A 20,093-nucleotide genomic window follows, 5' to 3' on the forward strand; every position below is an offset into this window, starting at 1 on the left:
GCAAGCATATAAGGGTTTCATGGTCAGGTGTCCACAAATATTTGGCAATATAATGTATATGAATATTATTAAATTATTATGTACTTGAGTTTTTATGTGTACGGATGATCTTAAATTTTACATGACACAATCCATGTTTTTTTAAAAAAATACTTTTGTACATTGCCCTCAGTTTGTCTGTCAATTTATTTGTATTGCTGTGTCAGTTGCTAATGTGGTTCACTTATGTTGTCTAGGTGTAACAGTGTTATACTGGCTGATGAGATGGGCCTGGGGAAGACCATTCAGACCATTTCATTCCTTTCCTACCTGTTCCATCAGCACCAGCTGTATGGGCCCTTCCTCTTGGTTGTGCCCCTCTCCACACTCACTTCCTGGCAGCGCGAGTTCAGTACTTGGGCTCCTGACATGAATGTTGTGGTCTACCTGGGGGATGTTTTGAGCAGAAAGACGGTACAAATGCACTTCAATGTCAATATGGGCCTTTGCTTTCTGTGCAGTTCCTGTTTTAATGCTTTGTTTTGTCAAATTGATTTTTTTTTTGGGGGGGGGGGATTTTTTTTTTTATTTTTAAATTTTTGTGTTCTATAGATTCGCGATTATGAGTGGGTTCACCAGCAGACCAAAAGAATAAAGTTCAACACACTTTTGACCACATATGAAATTCTACTGAAAGATAAGGTGATGAGAATATATTTTCTAGACTAATGCGGTACGCACTTTATGTAGTTGTAGTTTGTCAGTGTTTGCGTTGAAAAAAATGGCAGTTTTTGTTCTTGTTACTGCAGGGTGTTTTGGGAAATATAAACTGGGCATTTCTTGGGGTTGATGAGGCTCACCGACTGAAGAATGATGACTCACTGCTGTATAAAACACTAATAGATTTCAGATCCAACCACAGGCTTCTCATAACAGGAACACCGCTGCAGAACTCACTCAAAGAGTTGTGGTCGCTCCTGCACTTTCTTATGCCTGAGAAGTAGGTCCTGCTCTGCTTCTTTACTGTTCTTAACTAGTCTAAAGTTTCATCAACAACTGAGATGCAAAAATTTATATTGTGGAGTTCTCAATCTGTGTTATGTGGCAACACTAGATGTAAGGTGATACACTGGTATTTGAACTTGAACTGTGTAAACATAAAAGCAAAGTAGATAGCTATAAAAGAAAATGTAATATTGTAGTATTAGTAGTAGTATTGTTTGTTGTTGTTGTTGTTAAAATATTGCTTCTATACCAAATCTGAAAGAATTTCTGCACATGGGAATTCTTGACCTTTTCTTTGTTTCAGGTTTGAGTTGTGGGAGGATTTTGAAGAAGAGCATGGTAAGGGCAGGGACAATGGCTACCAGAGCCTGCACAAAGTGCTTGAGCCCTTCCTTCTACGTCGTGTAAAAAAGGACGTGGAGAAATCTCTGCCTGCCAAAGTGGAGCAAATCCTCCGAGTGGACATGTCCGCCCAGCAGAAACAGTTCTACAAGTAGGACCTGTTTTGTATACTCTGTCTAACTTCAAGTTTTGCTTTGGGGTATTAAAGATCATAGGCAACGATTTTCAATTTATGCACATTTGAAACTTTATATGTTAAAAAACCCTCTGTAATTTTCTTTTGGTCCCAAGAAGTATTGTTAATAAGTAATAATTAAAATAAGTTAGTGTGGATCGCGGCGAATTTCTGTTTGGCGATTTTCGTGACCACTCGGCGCGTGACATCATTCAAGACAAACAAACCGCTTGAGTTGAGTCCACTTCCGTTTACTTGCATTGCCGTTCGGCTTGAGTGCAGACGTGCGTTCGGGAATTTCCAAAGAAAAACCATGCCTTATTGTTGTGCGGTGAACTGTAATAACGGGACCGGTTCAGGAAGAAATTTTTACCTTTTTCCGAGAGAGGAGAATAGGTGGAGAGAGTGGATTGGCTTTTTCCGGAAGAGGAGGAGAGGCGGAGCGAGTGGGTTGGCTTTTTCCGAAAGAGGAGAAGAGGCAGAGTGAGCAGGTTGGCTTTTTCTGAAAGAGGAGATGAGGTGGAGAGAGTGGATTGTGCACGTGAAGCCAGAGGATTGGCTTTTTCCGAAAGAGGAAAAGAGGCGGAGAGAGTGGATTGTGCACGTGAAACAAAATCAAGCAGTCAAAGAAGAAACGGACCAGCAATGCTCAAGCAAAAAGGAGAAGATTGGAGGTGAACATTTTTACCTTTGCTTGCAATTGACAAGTCAAGAATCCTGAGGGATCCTGTACAATCATTGTGGAAATGAAACAAAGGGATATTTCCTTGCTTAGAGTAGGCTATAAATAGTATAATGCCGCGGATGGCAGGCTAATGTGGCCTACCGGCGCACTGTCAAGTAGTCATTACCTATATTCACTAGGGAGGGTGGTTTAATTATTCTTCAAAAGGGCTCTTATTTAGTATTACGACGAAAGTAGGAATTTATCATAACTACCAGGATAAATCATTTGGGCACGAGTCTTGTTGAGGTCCGGGGTCACCGCGATCAGAGTCGGCCGAGTCGCTGTCCGATTCTGAGGCTGCACGGTCAAACCAGTAAGCCACATTCACCGATCGCTTCGCAACGGCCTTAGGTTCATACATATATGGTTTCACCTCTCGATATTCAATTTGGAGAGTTCCTACTTGAAAATCGCTATCGCTTTCAGACATTTTACACAACCTCTCACGACCAAAGTCCATACACGTGTGCTCGGTTCGCAAGTAAACACAGAACTGCTCCCAGTCTGTTTGCCTTGAATGACGTCACAACGACTGTCCCCTGGCGGTAAAAGTGCGCACAAGTGAGATGTAAACAAACCTTCTGAACTTGCGCAAACCAGTATATTTTAACCGTTTTATTCAATTTTAGGGTGAAATTAGACACCAGGAAGATTGAATTCGCTTTTTGGGTCGTTCTTCTAGAAAATAAAGTTGATATTGTACGTTCCACCTCCGACCCTTGCCTATGGACCTTTTTAAGTTGTTTTTATGCTGTCTTATGAGGTTTTTTTTTTCTCCTCCTCTCTTATTTAAGATGGATTCTCACAAGGAATTACAAAGCCCTCTCTAAAGGCACCAGAGGCAGTTCCTCAGGCTTTCTCAACATTGTTATGGAGCTGAAGAAATGCTGTAATCATGCCTTCCTCATCAAGCAGTTAGATGAGGCAGAACATGAGAATCCTCAGGAGCACTTGCAGGCAAGACAATATTTAGGAAGACGGTCTGCTTTAAAGCCATAAATTATTGTAGACATCATTCAGTTGAATTCTAATTTGAATTCATTTTGTTCCGGGGCAGGCACTGGTCCGTGGTAGTGGAAAGCTCGTGCTCTTGGATAAATTGCTAACAAGACTGAGGGAAAGAGGCAATCGTGTACTTATCTTTTCTCAAATGGTCCGTATGCTGGACATCTTAGCTGATTATCTGGCCATGAAACGCTATACCTTTCAGGTATCAATAAAAATATGTTGGTGTTATTTTTCTTCTCGTAGATTAAATTTTAACTTGTGTGTGACATTCTCATGATCATCTTGCAACTCATAATTCTAATATCACTAGTTTTCTCTGTGGTAATGTTTATTTTGTCTATGGTAATGCTTATTTTATCTTCCTATTTATTTACCTATTTATATTTTTCATTGTACTAATGCTATTTTACTTGTACTGTTTATGAGCTGAATTCTGAAATGGTGGTGAGGCAGTATGTTTGGAGGCTGACAGGCTTGCAGTGATATTTTTTTATCATGGTCTACTTTTATCGTATGCACACACACGTGTGCATGTTAAATGTACACTAGCTTGGACAAAACAGTGTTATGGGCAACACTTGTGGACATTTTCCCTTTTTTACTCCAGCACTTACTTGGAGAACAAATGTCCTAAATTGACAAAGTGACAAATTTGCGACCGTAGTTTCATTAGGCCTCCTAACTTGACATGGTGTTGACTATCTCTTTGGCTCCTTTTTTCCCCTACGTGGAGAGATTGGATGGCTCCATCAAGGGAGAGCTAAGGAAACAAGCACTTGATCACTTTAATGCAGAGGGTTCTGAGGTATGTACCATAACTGGATGGCTATGGCTTCACACAAGGTTTTGCTGGCAGTGTAATTTTTCAGTTCTTTGTATCAGGGTATGATATTTTCCTTGAAATATACTGCTTAAGTAATATTTCTGCATTGTATTAAACTTTATTTACACTAGGAAAGTGGGAAAGGCATATGATGAAATTAGACGAATGTCGTCCACTGTAATTTAATGTAATTAAGTTGTTAATATGCTCTTAGTGCTCAATTTTCCTCTGCTCCAGGATTTCTGTTTCCTCTTGTCCACCCGTGCTGGAGGTTTGGGCATTAATTTGGCCTCAGCTGACACTGTGGTCATCTTTGATTCTGACTGGAACCCTCAAAATGACCTGCAGGCTCAGGCCAGAGCCCATAGAATAGGCCAGAAAAAACAGGTAATACGTCTTACTCATGAAGCTCAGACACTTTTTGAGAGAGATATTGCAGGTATTTGCACACTAATGTGCATCTTATTTCCCTGTTTAGGTGAATATTTATCGTCTGGTCACAAAAGGCACTGTGGAGGAGGATATTATTGAAAGGGCAAAGAAGAAGATGGTGCTAGACCATCTTGTCATACAGAGAATGGATACCACTGGAAGAACAATACTAGACAACAACTCTGGCAATTCAAAGTGAGCTTGTATTCCATTTCTGTTCAATAGCAAAAAATGTACTTGTTATTGAAACCATTAACAATAGCAGTTTTTATGAAAACATTATATAGTTCTGAACAACATATGAAATATTTCCAGTTCAAATCCATTTAACAAGGAGGAGCTGGCAGCTATCTTAAAGTTTGGGGCAGAAGATCTGTTTAAAGAACCTGAGGGGGAGGAATCAGAACCACAGGTATCCATTTATTATTAACAAGTTTTGTGTGGCAACTAGGGATGCATTGATATCAAATATGATCTAAAAGTCTAAGGTCCTTCCTGTGCCATGCCCTGGTCTTCCCAGACAGTCTCCTGTCCCAGTACTAACCAGGCCGTTAAGGCACATTGGGCAGCGCCGATCTCCATTTCTGTAGCCCTCAGTCTCTCACCTGTACAGCTAGGATTGCAGTGGGAGGCTAGTCCTCTGGTAACCACGAGAGTTTGTATGTACCAAATATGGTATTGTTCTGATACTGTGCCTCATTTACTCATGCTTGTTAAAAAAAAAAATGCTGTGATACTAATATTTGGTACCACGTGATACTGGAGGTGGGAACAAATCATTGTTTTGCAAATCACAAGTAGATCCCATGTCTTGGCATTTAAGTCCCAAGTCAAAACTGATATATTCAAGTAAAGTTACAAACTTGAAAGTTTGAGTCCTAAATAAATCATAATGTGCTCTTCAATAAATTTAAGGCAAGATTAATAACTGTGTGATTGCTGGTCTCTAGTTGTTTCATTTAGTGGGATTGCACAAGCAGTCACACAATTGTTATCCAGTAGTTTTATCTTTATTATTATTATTATTATTAGTAGTAGTAGTAGTGAGACTGCATAAGCCCAAACTAACGTCAACCTGTCCATCCTGTGCCTGAATAGTGTAGACAGCTTTTGGAACAGTGCACTCATTTTCTTGTTTTCCTGTTGTCCCCTCAAATTGAATGTAGTATTTTTGGCCTGATGGAAGTGCAAGACGTTTTGGAATCAAGGTCCTCCAGCTCAGTCACGCTTCACCAGACAGCCACCAAACATTATTTCATAGCTCAGAACAAGTCACCTGACACATACTGTACATTCAGGCTTCACGAGCTGCGCCCATCTTTTTTTCCCTATTTTTGCCCTGTAGAGCAATCTCATTCACATTTTCTTGCAGAAATGCATCTCTAGTTACAAATGTTATTACTACTGTTCTTAAGTTTTATTAGTGTGATTCTGCAGAGAATCATATTGTTCTTAAGTTTATATATATATATATATATATATAAACTTAAAAACAATATGATTCTCTGCAGAATCACACTAATAATGAAACTTAAGAACAGTCTCATCTCATTATCTCTAGCCGCTTTATCCTGTTCTACAGGGTCGCAGGCAATACAATCACATTCTGAAGCAAATTAAATAATCTTATACCGGTAACTTAAACACACAGTACAAGTTACACGTATTAATCTAAATGCAGGTAAACGTTTTTTTTTTTTTTATCCAAATGAGAGTCGGAGCTTACCCATCTGTGTTCTCGCTTCTTGAAGCCGATCTTGTGGCCGATTTGTTTTGAAACAATCTCACTTTCAGTTGTTCGTTCAGTTCTCCTTTCATTCACTTCTTCCACATAAGGGCAAGATGGCAGCAATATCCAGTTTAGAAATAAGACGGCTGCTCCACTCATTCACTTTTCTTCATACTGTGCATTCCACCATTACTGCTGGGCTCAGGCAATTACTAAAATGTGGGACGGAACAGGACGTCACCGGTTTTAGCAACAACTGCGGGGAGGTCACTGCCCGAGCGATGTGTCCTATCCCATTCTGTCCCGGGTTTTAGCAACAACCCTTGGCTCACTCCGGGAGGACTGGTGCAACTGAACTCACTTTCCTTTTAAAAATAAATAAATAAAATAAATGCTTTCCTTTTCCTGAAGTTTTCTTTTCGTTTAATTGTTGGGACTGCACTCTCTTTCAATATGGGCTTATAGCCAGCGCTCCTCAACAGATCAGAGGTCTAGTACGAGTCTTCAGTAAAATGTGTAGAGCAGAGGAGAGACCACTTCATAGGTGCCCAATGTGCCCATGAACAACTCGCAAAATACGTCCAAATCTTTGCAGTTTGAACATTCTTGGGCCATGAAAGGAACATAAATCCAGCTTCTGTCATGTTGCTGTACTAGCCAGCAGCACATCTACGTGGCATGGCGATAAATTAGCTCAAAATGGAGGATCAGAGTTGCAGTTAGCGCTGTGTTTTAGTATAGAGGAAATGGCGAGGAGACCGATAGACTAAATGTTGTGACATTACGGACGTCAAGGTCATTGACTCAGACCGCTACTTATATAAATCACTTTAATTGTAAAAATTACTATATTAGATTTATTGTTAACACCTAAAACTATTCCTTTGCCATTCTTGAGGTCTCAAGGCATTTATAAACGAAATTGAGGCCATGGCTCTGTGTATATGCTTTAAATACAATCATGACATACTACTGTACATGGATATTATTGTAGCTGAGCTTGTGCAGAATACAAAAAAAAGTCATATGACTTGGAAAATACTGCTTAGATTTGTTGAAATTGACAATTAGAGCATGCCAGAAAATACCCTCAGACCACAGAGGATTAAGAAAAATATTGAAGTGGTCACTTAATTCTTTCCAGAGGGTGGGTGCGCGTGTGTGTGTGTGTGTGTGTGTGTATGTGTATATATATATATATATATATATATATATATATATATATATATATATATATATAAAATACATACATACATACATATAGTGGTGCTTGAAATTTTGTGAACCCTTTAGAATTTTCTGTATTTCTGCATAAATATGACCTAAAACAACATCAGATTTTCACACAAGTCCTAAAAGTAGATAAAGAGAACCCGGTTAAACAAAGGAGACAAAAATATTAGACTCGGTCATTTATTTATTGAGGAAAGTGATCCAATATTACATATCTGTGAGTGGCAAAAGTATGTGAACCTCTAGGATTAACAGTTAATTTGAAGGTGAAATTAGTCAGGTGTTTTCAATCAATGGGATGGCAATCAGGTGTGAGTGGGCACCCTGTTTTATTTAAAGAACAGGGATCTATCAAAGTCTGATCTTCACAACACATTTGTGGAAGTGTATCATGGCACGAACAAAGGAGATTTCTGAGGACCTCAGAAAAAGCGTTGTTGATGCTCATCAGGCTGGAAAAGGTTACAAAACCATCTCGAAAGAGTTTGGACTCCACCAATCCACAGTCAGACAGATTGTGTACAAATGGAGGAAATTCAAGACCATTGTTACCCTCCCTGGGAGTGGTTGACCAACAAAGATCACTCCAAGAGCAAGGCATGTAATAGTCGGCGAGGTCACAAAGGACCCCAGGGTAACTTCTAAGCAACTGAAGGCCTCTCTCACATTGGCTAATGTTCATGAGTCCACCATCAGGAGAACATTGAACAACAATGGGCGTGCATGGCAGGGTTGCAAGGAGAAAGCCACTGCTCTCCAAAAAGAACATTGCTGCTCATCTGCAGTTTGCTAAAGATCACATGGACAAGCCAGAAGGCTATTGGAAAAATGTTTTGTGGACAGATGAGGCCAAAATAGAACTTTTTGCTTTAAATGAGAAGCGTTATGTTTAGAGAAAGGAAAACACTGCATTCCAGCATAAAAACCTTATCCCATCTGTGAAACATGGTGGTGGTAGTGTTATGGTTTGGGCCTGTTTTGCTGCATCTGGGCCAGGACGGCTTGCCATCGTTGATGGAACAATGAATTCTGAATCATACCAGCAAATTCTAAAGGAAAATGTCAGGTCATCTGCCCATGAACTGAATCTCAAGAGACGGTGGGTCATGCAGCAAGACAATGACCCTAAGCACACAAGTCGCGATACCAAAGAATGGTTAAAATGTTTTGGAATGGATGAGTCAAAGTCCTGACCTTAATCCAGTCGAAATGTTGTGGAAGGACCTGAAGCAAGCAGTTCATGTGAGGAAACCCACCCACATCCCAGAGTTGAAGCTCTTCTGTACAGAGGAATGGGCTAAAATTTCTCCAGGCCGGTGTGCAGGACTGATCAACAGTTACCGGAAATATTTAGTTGCAGTTATTGCTGCACAAGGGGATCACACCAGATACTGAAAGCAGAGGTTCACATACTTTTGCCACTCAGATATGTAATATTGGATCATTTTCCTCAGTAAATAAATGACCAAGTATAATATTTTTCTCATTTGTTTAACTGGGTTCTCTTATCTACTTTTTGGACTAGTGTGGAAATCTGATGATGTTTTAGGTCATATTTATGCAGAAATTTAGAAAATTCTAAAGGGTTCACAAACTTTCAAGCACCTCTGTGTGTGTGTGTGTGTCGCAGGCAAGCTGGAGCCTATCCCAGCTGACTACGGGCGAAAGGTGGGGTACACCCTGGGCAAGTCGCCAGGTCATCACAGGGCTGACACATAGACACAGACAACCATTCACACTCACATTCACACCTACGGTCAATTTAGAGTCGCCAGTTAACCTAACCTGCATGTCTTTGGACTGTGGGGGAAACCGGAGCACCTGGAGGAAACCCACGCGGACACGGGGAGAACATGCAAACTCCGCACAGAAAGGCCCTCGCCGGCCACGGGGCTTGAACCCGAACCATCTTGCTGTGAGGCGACAGTGCTAACCACTACACCACTGTGCCGCCCATATATATATATATATATATATATATATATATATATATATATGTATATGTGTGTATATATATATATATGTATGTATGTGTGTGTGTATGTATGTATATATATATATATATATATATATATATATATATATATATATATATGTGTGTGTGTGTGTGTGTGTGTGTGAGTGATTCCACGCTTATGGGTACTGAAATGGGGACATGAACTTATTTTTAAAAATTCACCTAAAACCATTTCTTTTTTTTACCATCAGGTCACAAAACATGTAATCTTTAATGAATGATGTGTTAAAAGATAACTTTAATTTTCTGAGATGTAATAAAAACATATTTATATGCCAAAGTCAGAACATAACAGAAGTGTTGTGGACATGTATATTCTCAATTTTAACAATGTAGAATTACTTTTTGAAACATAGGAAGGTGATGTTTTAGCAAATATAATTAATAAACATGTGTAGTAGAATAAACATACACATTCTTTCAATAAGATTAACATGGTATATAGCTAGATTGTAATTAATTTGTAGCAGACGCGAGATGGACAATCGTAACAGAAGTAATGTAACAGACATCATTTTGGAACTCATAGGCTTGACTTTGGCATATAAATGTTTTTATTACATCTCAGAAAATTAAAGTTATCTTTTAACATATCATTCATTAAAGATTACATGTTTTGTGACCTGATGGTAAAAAAAGAAATGGTTTTAGGTGAATAAGTTCATGTCCCCATTTCAGTACCCATAAGCGTGGAATCACTCATATATATATATATATATATATATATATATATATATATATATATATATATATATATATATAAAAATTTTTAAATAAATAAAAACAAGTATTATTTTTGGATGAGCAAAACAGTGTTTGAGGGTTTTTTTTTTGCCACCTAAAGGAAAGGTATTTACAAATTACAAAGGCATTTACAAATTACGTTTTTCATATAAATTTGGTAAATCCACAAGGAACTGGCATCTGTGTTATGCTAATGGCAAACATGCTCATAACATTACAATTATTGAGCAGACGCTTTTATCCAAAGCAGTGTACAAGGAGCACACACGTACATACCCAGTGCCTCGGGAGCAGTTGGGGGTTGGCTGCCTTACTCAGGGCACTTCAGCCATGGATTTTTCTGCCTGTCCAGGAAACTGAACCAGCAACGGTTTGTGCCCAAGGCTGCTAATGGCACTCACATTAGCAAAAAAAAGCCTTATGTCCAAGAATATTTTTAATTTTTTAGTTTCTCATTTGCATCAAGTTCATTGCGAACATTTGCGAACACACTGCAGGATAGACTGGGCAAACATTTACTTGCATGTGAACCCGGGAGGCTAGGCAAACCAGCAAGCCTTAGAACCGGGGTGTTGTGTCGCTCATTTGTCAAACTGCCTCTGGAACCGGTCTGCGGAAGAGCGCTCCTTGCCACGCAATAATGTGTGTCTGTGTAAAATCAATGTTTGATATATGTCTGGTCATATTTTAGCCTTTTATATACACCTGAACCATGTACCTGTGCTTGACTGAATCATCATCGGGATTCAAACTAGCGATCTCTGGATGATGGCGTGAACTGTTTTCTGTACTGTCACTCGGGAGCTGAATGTACTCTAACTTGTATCTGAGATTTTCCCCACCCATTTAAAGCAAAAATTATAGAGCACCAAGCTATGATGGTGGAGACTTGCCATCAGGGGATAACAATTTTTGAATCGCAAAAAAGAACACCAGTAAGTCAGCTGGTATTTGGTCATATAAATATAAAGAAAAAAAGAAACCTTAAAAGGTAGTTATTTGCATGTCATACAGTAGGCAACATATCACCTCTGCAATTCAAAGTATTCCAGGTGCACAACACCAAATGTAAACAAAAACCATCATGGGGCGTTTATAATATTATAGAGGTGACGTATGCACTCAAATTGGGAAACAAAACACCTCAGAGCACAGACAAGTTTAGTATCAGTGAATTAATTGGATAGCCCTCTGTCCAGTGTGCAAGTCTGCAAGAAAAAAGGGAGCGAAAAGTCAGGTGAATGCAACTGCAAGCCCCCATCTAAAACTGCTTTAACGTGGGCAAAAGCCCATTTGCATGGTTCCATTCACTGGAATGGATCTGGTTCCCGCTTTTCACTGTCAGTTAGTGGGCTGGTGATGTCCAAGAAATAAGGTACAAACCTCCCGTAATAGCCAGTCAGTCCCAGGAAGTGCCTAACCCCCTTTATGGTCTTGGGTCTCAGGCAGGCCACAATTGCTGCAGTCTTATCAATTTGGGGATGCACATACCCATGACCCAAGTGGAAGCCCAGATGCCATACTTCCACCTACTCAATTGTACACTTCCTTCAGTTTGCTCGGAGTTCCACATGTCTCAAAGATCTCACGACAGCCCTCAGATGTTGTAAATGCCACTGCCAATCATAATTGTAAACAGTGACCTCATCCAAATTGGTAGCGGCTTATGGACTGTGTGGGTGGAGTATTCTGTCTGAGTCATTGAAATGTTGCTGGGGCTCCAAACTATCCAAAGGCAGGGGTGTAAAATTGGAGTAAACCAAATAGAGTGGAAATGGCCATTTTTTTCCCACAGTATATTGGTGTCAAGGGAATCTGCCAATATCCCTTTGTCAAATCCAGTGTCAGAGTGAGCCATGCTAAACCAGTCGAGCAGTTCATCAATGCGAAGCATTGGGTATGCATCAAATTTAGACACTGTTCACCTTTCAGAAATCTACACAGAACCGGACTAACCTGTCAGTTTTGGGAACCAAAACTGTTAGGCTGCTCCAATCACCTTGCAACTCCTCAGTCACCCCAGTGTTGAACATAGCCCTGAGTTCATCCTGAACCACATGTTTTGTGTGTGTGTGTTTGGGGAGCCAATACAGGTGGCTCCCTACCACCACCCCTACAGGAGTCTCAACGTGGTGCTCTATGAGATGAGCGCAACCAGGCACAGGCAAAAACACATCAGAGAAATCCTCGTGAAACCTGGCAACCTGTGTATTCTGTGACTGCAAGAGGTGGTCTCCACAGGGGACCTGGGTGAATTGGGCCTCATTTTTTAGACTTACCTCTAGTCCTAGCTCCTCCCTCTTTGGAACCACCATCGCCAGAGCCACAGAAACCGCCCCCTCCATGGTTTCAGGAGATTCAGGGTGGTAAGTCTGAAGTGCATTGCGTCTGTCTGTTCGCTTGACCTCATGGTTGACTTCTCCGGCTCGCTGTGTGATCTCAGAATCCTAGCCACTATGCAAGTAATTGAGAGTTCAACATGGAGAGTAGAACAAGTCCTTTATTTCCTGGTGCAAATTCACATAGCCAGGCTCTTCTATTTTATAGCCTGGATTGCTGTACTTGTGCATATTCTTGGAGCAAATTCTCCTGGTTTAAGTGACTCACCATGTAGAGATTTCCACTCAAGACAAGAACATGCTGAATTTCATTTTTACTGGGAGAAGGTCCCTCTTCCCAAGTTTCCCTAATGAAATTTAAGACGCCATGAGGTTTGTGACCAGACGGTAATTCAAATGGGGAGAACGTTGTGGAGACTTGCTTGATCTCTTGTACTGCAGAAAAGGAGTTCCAATTACCTGTCCCAGTTTCTGGCATTATCTTGAATGAACTTACAAATAGTGTTTTTAAGCATTTGATTTGAATTGTTTCACCAGCCCATCTGCTTGCGGATGGTAAACACTGATACACATCAATTTAATCCCCAGTAACCCGTATAGTTCACGAAGTGTGTGTGACATGAAAATTGTCTGACATGAAGGCGACTGGTGAGGACTCCATGGTGGCGCTTTCTCCTCAGTTCCAGGTTTCAGCACCACTGTAGCACTCTTGCAGCTCAGGGAAGGAGGAACTGGGAGACAAACTTGACAACTCAAGGTGCACTTTTTTTTTTCCTTGTGAGATCACTTTTCAGCTAATTCTTTTTCTCTCACACGCACACAGCGCCAGCTAACTCCGCTGTCTCTCTCCAATTACTGGCTTCCCACTGAAACAACACAAAAGACATGCATACATAAACTGCCAGGAATCAAAACATGTGATTTATATGGAGATTTATACAGGGGGAGAGAGAGGATATTGCATGGTGGTGCAAATTTTATCTTTGAGTGGTGAATATATTTCACGAGTGAGCGTAGCGACTTCATCAAAACCTGGGCATTTCCTGTTTTGCGTTGACTGCACAGCAGAATGAAATTCTGTTACATATAGTGACATTTCAAGATGTGTTGCAGATTTCCAATCCAGTAAAGAAATGCTTTATCCAAAAAAAAAAAAGATTTCAACAAAAATTCATATTTTGTGACTGTGTAAAACTTGGAAAAAACTTACGGAAACATTTATTAATCTGGAAATGGTCTATGTGCTTGACGTCTGATTCATCTGTTATTTCAAGTATAGACCGAGCTGCATTTTTATTTATTTATTTATTTATTTTATGCAGTTGGTGTGCAAGAATCTTTCTAATATTTTCACCATGTTCATATACACTGTGATGTGTTTTAATAGTAAGATATTCAGCATGTCTAGTTGAGAGAAGGTTAAATTCAGTTTGGAGTGTCAGTCATTGCTTATATATAACAGATGATTGTTTTCAAGCAAGTACTGCATCTAAGTTTAAAATATCACTTGGTAATTTCTCAAGATGTTCCACTTGAGCTTTTCTCTTATGGGCATATTATGATACAATTTGTCCCCTCCGATATGCCTTCATATCTTCCCGTGCTCTTGAGGAGGACATTCCTGATGTCTGGTTGTTTTTCAGAAACATGAAAAATTTTGGGCGGCACGGTGGTGTAGTGGTTAGCGCTATTGCCTCACAGCAAGAAGGTCCGGGTTCGAGCCCCGTGGCCGATGACGGCCTTTCTGTGTGGAGTTTGCAAAAGTATTCATCCCCCTTGGTGTTTGTCCTGTTTTGTTGCATTACAAGATGGAATTAAAATGGATTTATGGGGGGTTGGCACCATTTGATTTACACAACATGCCTACTACTTTAAAGGTGCAAATCGTTGTTTTATTGTAAGACAAACAATAAGATAAAAAAAAAAAATATATATATATATATATATATATATATATATATATATATATATAATATACACAGTGGTGCTTGAAAGTTTGTGAACCCTTTAGAATTTTCTATATTTCGGCATAAATATGACCTAAAACAACATCAGATTTTCACACAAGTCCTAAAAGTGGATAAAGAGAACCCAGTTAAACAAATGAGACAAAACTATTATACTTGGTCATTTATTTATTAAGGAAAATGATCCAATATTACATATCTGTGAGTGGCAAAAGTATGTGAACCTTTGCTTTCAGTATCTGGTGTGACTCCCTTGTGCAGCAATAACTGCAACTAAACGTTTCCAGTAACTGTTGATCAGTCCTGCACACCAGCTTGGAGGAATTTTAGCCCATTCCTCTGTACAGAACAGCTTCAACTCTGGGATGTTGGTGGGTTTCCTCACATGAACTGCTCGCTTCAGGTCCTTCCACAACATTTTGATTGGATTAAGGTCAGAACTTTGACTTGGCCATTCCAAAACATTAACTTTATTCCTCTTTAACCATTCTTTGGTAGAATGACTTGTGTGCTTAGGGTCGTTGTCTTGCTGCATGACCCACCTTCTCTTGAGATTCAGTTCATGGACAGATGTTGTGACATTTTCCTTTAGAATTCGCTGGTATAATTCAGAATTCATTGTTCCATCAATGATGGCAAGCCGTCCTGGCCCAGATGCAGCAAAACAGGCCCAAACTATGATACTACCACCACCATGTTTCACAGATGGGATAGGGTTCTTATGCTGGAATGCAGTGTCTTCCTTTCTCCAAACATAACACTTCTCATTTAAACCAAAAAGTTCTATTTTGGTCTCATCCGTCCACAAGACATTTTTCCAATAGCCTTCTGGCTTGTCCACGTGATCTTTAGCAAACTGCAGATGAGCAGCAATGTTCTTTTGAGGAGCAGTGGCTTTCTCCTTGCAACCCTGCCATGCAAACCATTGTTGTTCAGTGTTCTCCTGATGGTGGACTCATGAACATTAACATTAGCCAATGTGAGAGAGGCCTTCAGTTGCTTAGAAGTTACCCTGGGGTCCTTTGTGACCTTGCCGACTATTACACGCCTTGCTCTTGGAGTGATCTTTGTTGGTCGACCACTCCTGGGGAGGATAACAATGGTCTTGAATTTCCTCCATTTGTACACAATCTGTCTGACTGTGGATTGGTGGAGTCCAAACTCTTTCGAGATGGTTTTGTAACCTTTTCCAGCCTGATGAGCATCAACAACGCTTTTTCTGAGGTCCTCAGAAATCTCCTTTGTTCGTGCCATGATACACTTCCACAAACATGTGTTGTGAAGATCAGACTTTGATAGATCCCTATTCTTTAAATAAAACAGGGTGCCCACTCACACCTGATTGTCATCCCATTGATTGAAAACACCTGACTCGAATTTCACCTTCAAATGAACTGCTAATCCTAGAGGTTCACATACTTTTGCCGCTCACAGATATGTAATATTGGATCATTTTCCTCAATAAATAAATGACCAAGTATAATATTTTTGTCTCATTTGTTTAACTGGGTTCTCTTTATCTACTTTTAGGACTTGTGTGAAAATGTGATGATGTTTTAGGTCATATTTATGCAGAAATATAGAAAATTCTAAAGGGTTCACAAACTTTCAAGCACCACTGTGTGTGTATATATATATATATATATATATATATATATATATATATATATATCTGGAGTATGCATTGGTATTCACTCCCTTTTCATATGAAACCCCTAAATAAGAGCTGGTCCAGCCAATTCACTTCATAAGTCACATAATTAGTTGAATAAGAGCCACCTGTGTGCAATCAGTGTCACATGATCGGTCACATGATGTCTGTATAAATCAACCTGTTCTGAAAGGACCCTGACTCTGCAACACTATGAAGCAAGCAATATGAAAACCAAGGAGCCTCCAAACAGGTCAGAAAAGTATAGATCAGGGTTGGGTTATAAAAAATATCCCAAGCTTTGAATATCCCATGGAGCACATTTAAATCCATTATAGCAAAATGGAAAGAATGTCACCACTACAAACCTGGCAAGAGAAGGCCACCCACCAAAACTCACAAACTGGGCAAGGAGGGCATTAATCTGAGATGCAAAAAAGACACCAAAGATAACACTGAAGGAGCTGCAAAGATCCACAGCGGAGATGGAAGTATGTATTATGGAAGTATTATGGAAGAGTGGCCAGTAAAAAGCCATTGCTTAAGAAAGCATGTTTGGAGTTTGCCCAACAGCATGTGTCAGACTCCCCAAACACATGTAAAGATGATTCTCTGGTTAAATGAGACTAAATCCTGTTTGAGTCAGCCAAAGGTTTGAGACTGGGATGAAGATTTACGTTCCAGCAGGACAATGACCCTAAACATACTGCTAAAGCTACACTGGAGTGGTTTAAAGGGAAACATTTAAATGTCTTGGAATGGCCTAATCAAAGCCCAGACCTCAATCCAGTTGAGAGTCTGTGGCATAACTTGAAGATTGCTGTGCACCAATGCAATCCATGTAAGATGGAGTTAGAGCAGTTTTGCCTTGAGGAACGGGCAAAAATCCCAGTGAGCTAGATGTGCTAAGCTAATAGATATATACCCCAAGAGGCCTGCACCTGTAATTGCAGCAAAAGGTGGCTCTACAAAGTATTGACTTGGGGGGGGATACCTATGCACACTCCAGATTTCTGTGTGGTTTTTTTTTTTCATCTTAATTGTTTGTCACAATAATAAAATTTTCACATTTCAAGTTGTAGGCATGTTGTGTAAATCAAGTGGTGCTCCCCCCCCCAAAAAAAAAAAATTTTAATTCCAGCTTGTAACTGTCATGCGACAACACAGGACAAACACCAAGGGGGGTGAATACTTTCGCAAGAGTGTGTGTGTGTGTGTGTGTGTGTGTGTGTGTGTATATATATATAATGTGTGTGTGTGTGTGTATATATATGTATGTATATTTTAAGTTGTAACTTATTACACCTAAGGATTGGTGCGCTCACAGAATAATCAAAACCCTAATAAAACATCATGCAAAATATTTGATCATTGTAACTCCATTTTCTGCATACCCAAAACCAGTACGATTGTGTGTTTTGATGTAAACGGAAAGCCTCAGGGTCAAGTTCACTACCTCACCAAAAGTAGTAACTTAAAATCAGTACGCCATATAAAAATTTAGTTATAAATCTGCGATTTTGTTTTTTAAAACGAAAGCTGAAAGAATGTTTCTTACAGAATGTTACAATGGTAACTGGTCTTGTATGAATTTCTGAGCTATAAAATGAGTTGTGGTCTATTTTTTTACCGTAACGTCTTATTTGTGTGCGGGGAAGGACCCACATTAACAATTTGCATGTGTAGAATGGAATTTTCCACTCCAGCAGTTAGAAGTTGATCGTGCTTCCAATTGCGGTCTTTCTGTTACACGAGTGATCTGTTTGGACGGTATTACTGAAAAAGTGAGTTTTGACAGTTTTATTTTGTTTTAGTCTTGCAGTATAAGGCAATAGAATGTTTGTTTCTTTTTCATCTTGCTTTCATATTTCGTAGTGTTTGCGTGTTTTTGGCCAATATTTTGCAACCATGGTCAATTTAGATTGAGCTTTTGATAGAATCTACGGCCAGTCATTTTGCCATGATGATGGTTTTGAACGTTTGGTCATAATGGGCCACATTATCAGCTTAGTTCTAGGCATTTCATATTGAATAACTTCATTTGACATTAATATTTGATGACCATCGGGCCTAGCTGTGAAGAATTGATATTATTTATGAGGAATTAGAGAATTAAAAATTTTTCACACTTTCATAATACGGAAACGGCCACATGTAATCATTTATTATGATAGTGAGCTTTTAAACCATAAAATGGGAACAAGAATTATTTTAATACAATAAGGTGGCTGACTTTCATTTCCTTTCAGAAGCGATAATAATAATGGACAGAGCTGAGAAAAGTTGATGGGATTTGTGAGAAATAACGGAATTAATGATTTTATCTCGCGGTCGTAACGAAGTGGTCAGCTGTCTGGGATCGTGCTTCCTTATTACGAGAGTGAACGATAATAATTTTTTTTAAAATATGTCGCTAACTGTTTCAGTTCCTCACAGAAATGATGATAATCACACAGTTAGCTGAGAAGAATTGATATTAATTGTGAGCAACTGTGGAATTAACGATTTTATCTTGCGTTTGTAACACGGAAACGGTCAGCTGTATGTGCCTCCTTGTATTTAAGGCCCCTCTTTCACAGATTATAGGTGAAATTGATTGAAATTTCTTATCAAGGAAAAATCACATTTATTCTATATCTCGGTAGTTCTTTGTATGTAATTGATCAGGATGAGAAAATGGATCATTTTGACGGTATGGATTATTGAAAGGGTCATTTTTAACAGTATCACTGATACTGCTTATATTTCACTGTCATTTTGCAAACAGTCTTATTTTGCCATATCAAATACCCAAAATGTATCATATTATTCATATTTAAGTGAATAGTCAATTCGGTCATCATAACTTGTCATTTTTAACCCAAGCAATCAAAAAGAGGAAATTTATTCAATATTTTCACTCATCTGTGAAGGAGGGGCTTTAATTCTTCATGATGTAGTTTATATGTAAATCAATTTTACAAAAACATTTGAATTGTAATCAAAATATAATTTAACTTTTAAGTTGTGAGAATCAGGGCTTTACATTAGCACCCGCCAAATGCGGGTAAAATTCGGCTTTGGCGGGTGATAACTTTAGTCCCACTAGCCACTTTGGCGGGTGGTTTATTCTGTGGTATGACGATATTTTAATTGTAGTTTTCTCTGAAGCCATCTGATATAATAAACACATTGCAATGTAATATTACGCGCCTACAACTCCATTGAGCACCTGCATAAACATTCTGACACGTTAGAATTGTTTAGAACGTTCGTTAACGGCTCAGATAAAATCAATGATATGGTAACCTGCGGTTAATGAATGAAGCAACAAAGTTGCTGATGACTGACAAGCGCACTATGTGGCGGCATATAGCTGGAGTTTCAAACCCTGCTGCTCAGGAAAAAAGGGGCAGAGATGAGCAGGGCCGGAGGCAGCATTTTAAAATCACCGAGGTCCATGATGCACAAAGTGCGTGCTGAAAAATTTTCGACATATTTAAATGAGAGGGGTGAATTACACGTCACACAAGAGATCTATTCCTGAAATTACTTTTAATGGTGTTTGAACTGAATATCATCAGTTTTGAAAAAAAAAATCATGTATGTGGTAAGAGTAAGAATAATTGAAGCTTGTTTAATGGTTTGATCTGGCCCAAGCAATGAGGACAAAAGATCCCCAACCATGTAGCCTATGGAACTAAGATACGTTAACAATCTGGCATCCGTTAGACCTCCACAAAAAAAAACATTCTGGGAAAAAAAATCAGTATACACCTCCATGTTTTAGGCAAAGTTATCCAAGGCAAACGTAAGTTGAAACTTTCCCCTCTATTGCTTTGGCTTATTGAATGATTGATTTTTAAAATCACAAACAAGGCAGGCTACAACTGCGCTGCTTCGAAAATGTAAATTTAACAGCTTGATGAAAGTGCGCTGATGG

The 20,093-nt window shown here is 39.3% G+C and overlaps 1 protein-coding gene across 1 annotated transcript in view; it reads left to right on the forward strand.

The window, feature by feature from the left end:
• chd2 (chromodomain helicase DNA binding protein 2) overlaps positions 1 to 20,093 on the forward strand; it is a 221,237-nt gene that overhangs the window by 127,569 nt on the left and 73,575 nt on the right. The window contains exons 12-21 of the mRNA XM_060924378.1: positions 237 to 453; positions 592 to 681; positions 789 to 979; positions 1,289 to 1,477; positions 3,023 to 3,185; positions 3,286 to 3,438; positions 3,970 to 4,041; positions 4,297 to 4,446; positions 4,538 to 4,686; positions 4,807 to 4,903. Of these exons, the coding sequence (XP_060780361.1) occupies positions 237 to 453; positions 592 to 681; positions 789 to 979; positions 1,289 to 1,477; positions 3,023 to 3,185; positions 3,286 to 3,438; positions 3,970 to 4,041; positions 4,297 to 4,446; positions 4,538 to 4,686; positions 4,807 to 4,903 (1,471 nt within the window). The remainder of the gene's footprint in view (positions 1 to 236; positions 454 to 591; positions 682 to 788; positions 980 to 1,288; positions 1,478 to 3,022; positions 3,186 to 3,285; positions 3,439 to 3,969; positions 4,042 to 4,296; positions 4,447 to 4,537; positions 4,687 to 4,806; positions 4,904 to 20,093) is intronic.

This window comes from Neoarius graeffei, chromosome 6, assembly GCF_027579695.1.
Source record: "Neoarius graeffei isolate fNeoGra1 chromosome 6, fNeoGra1.pri, whole genome shotgun sequence".
Taxonomy (NCBI): Eukaryota; Metazoa; Chordata; class Actinopteri; order Siluriformes; family Ariidae; genus Neoarius; species Neoarius graeffei.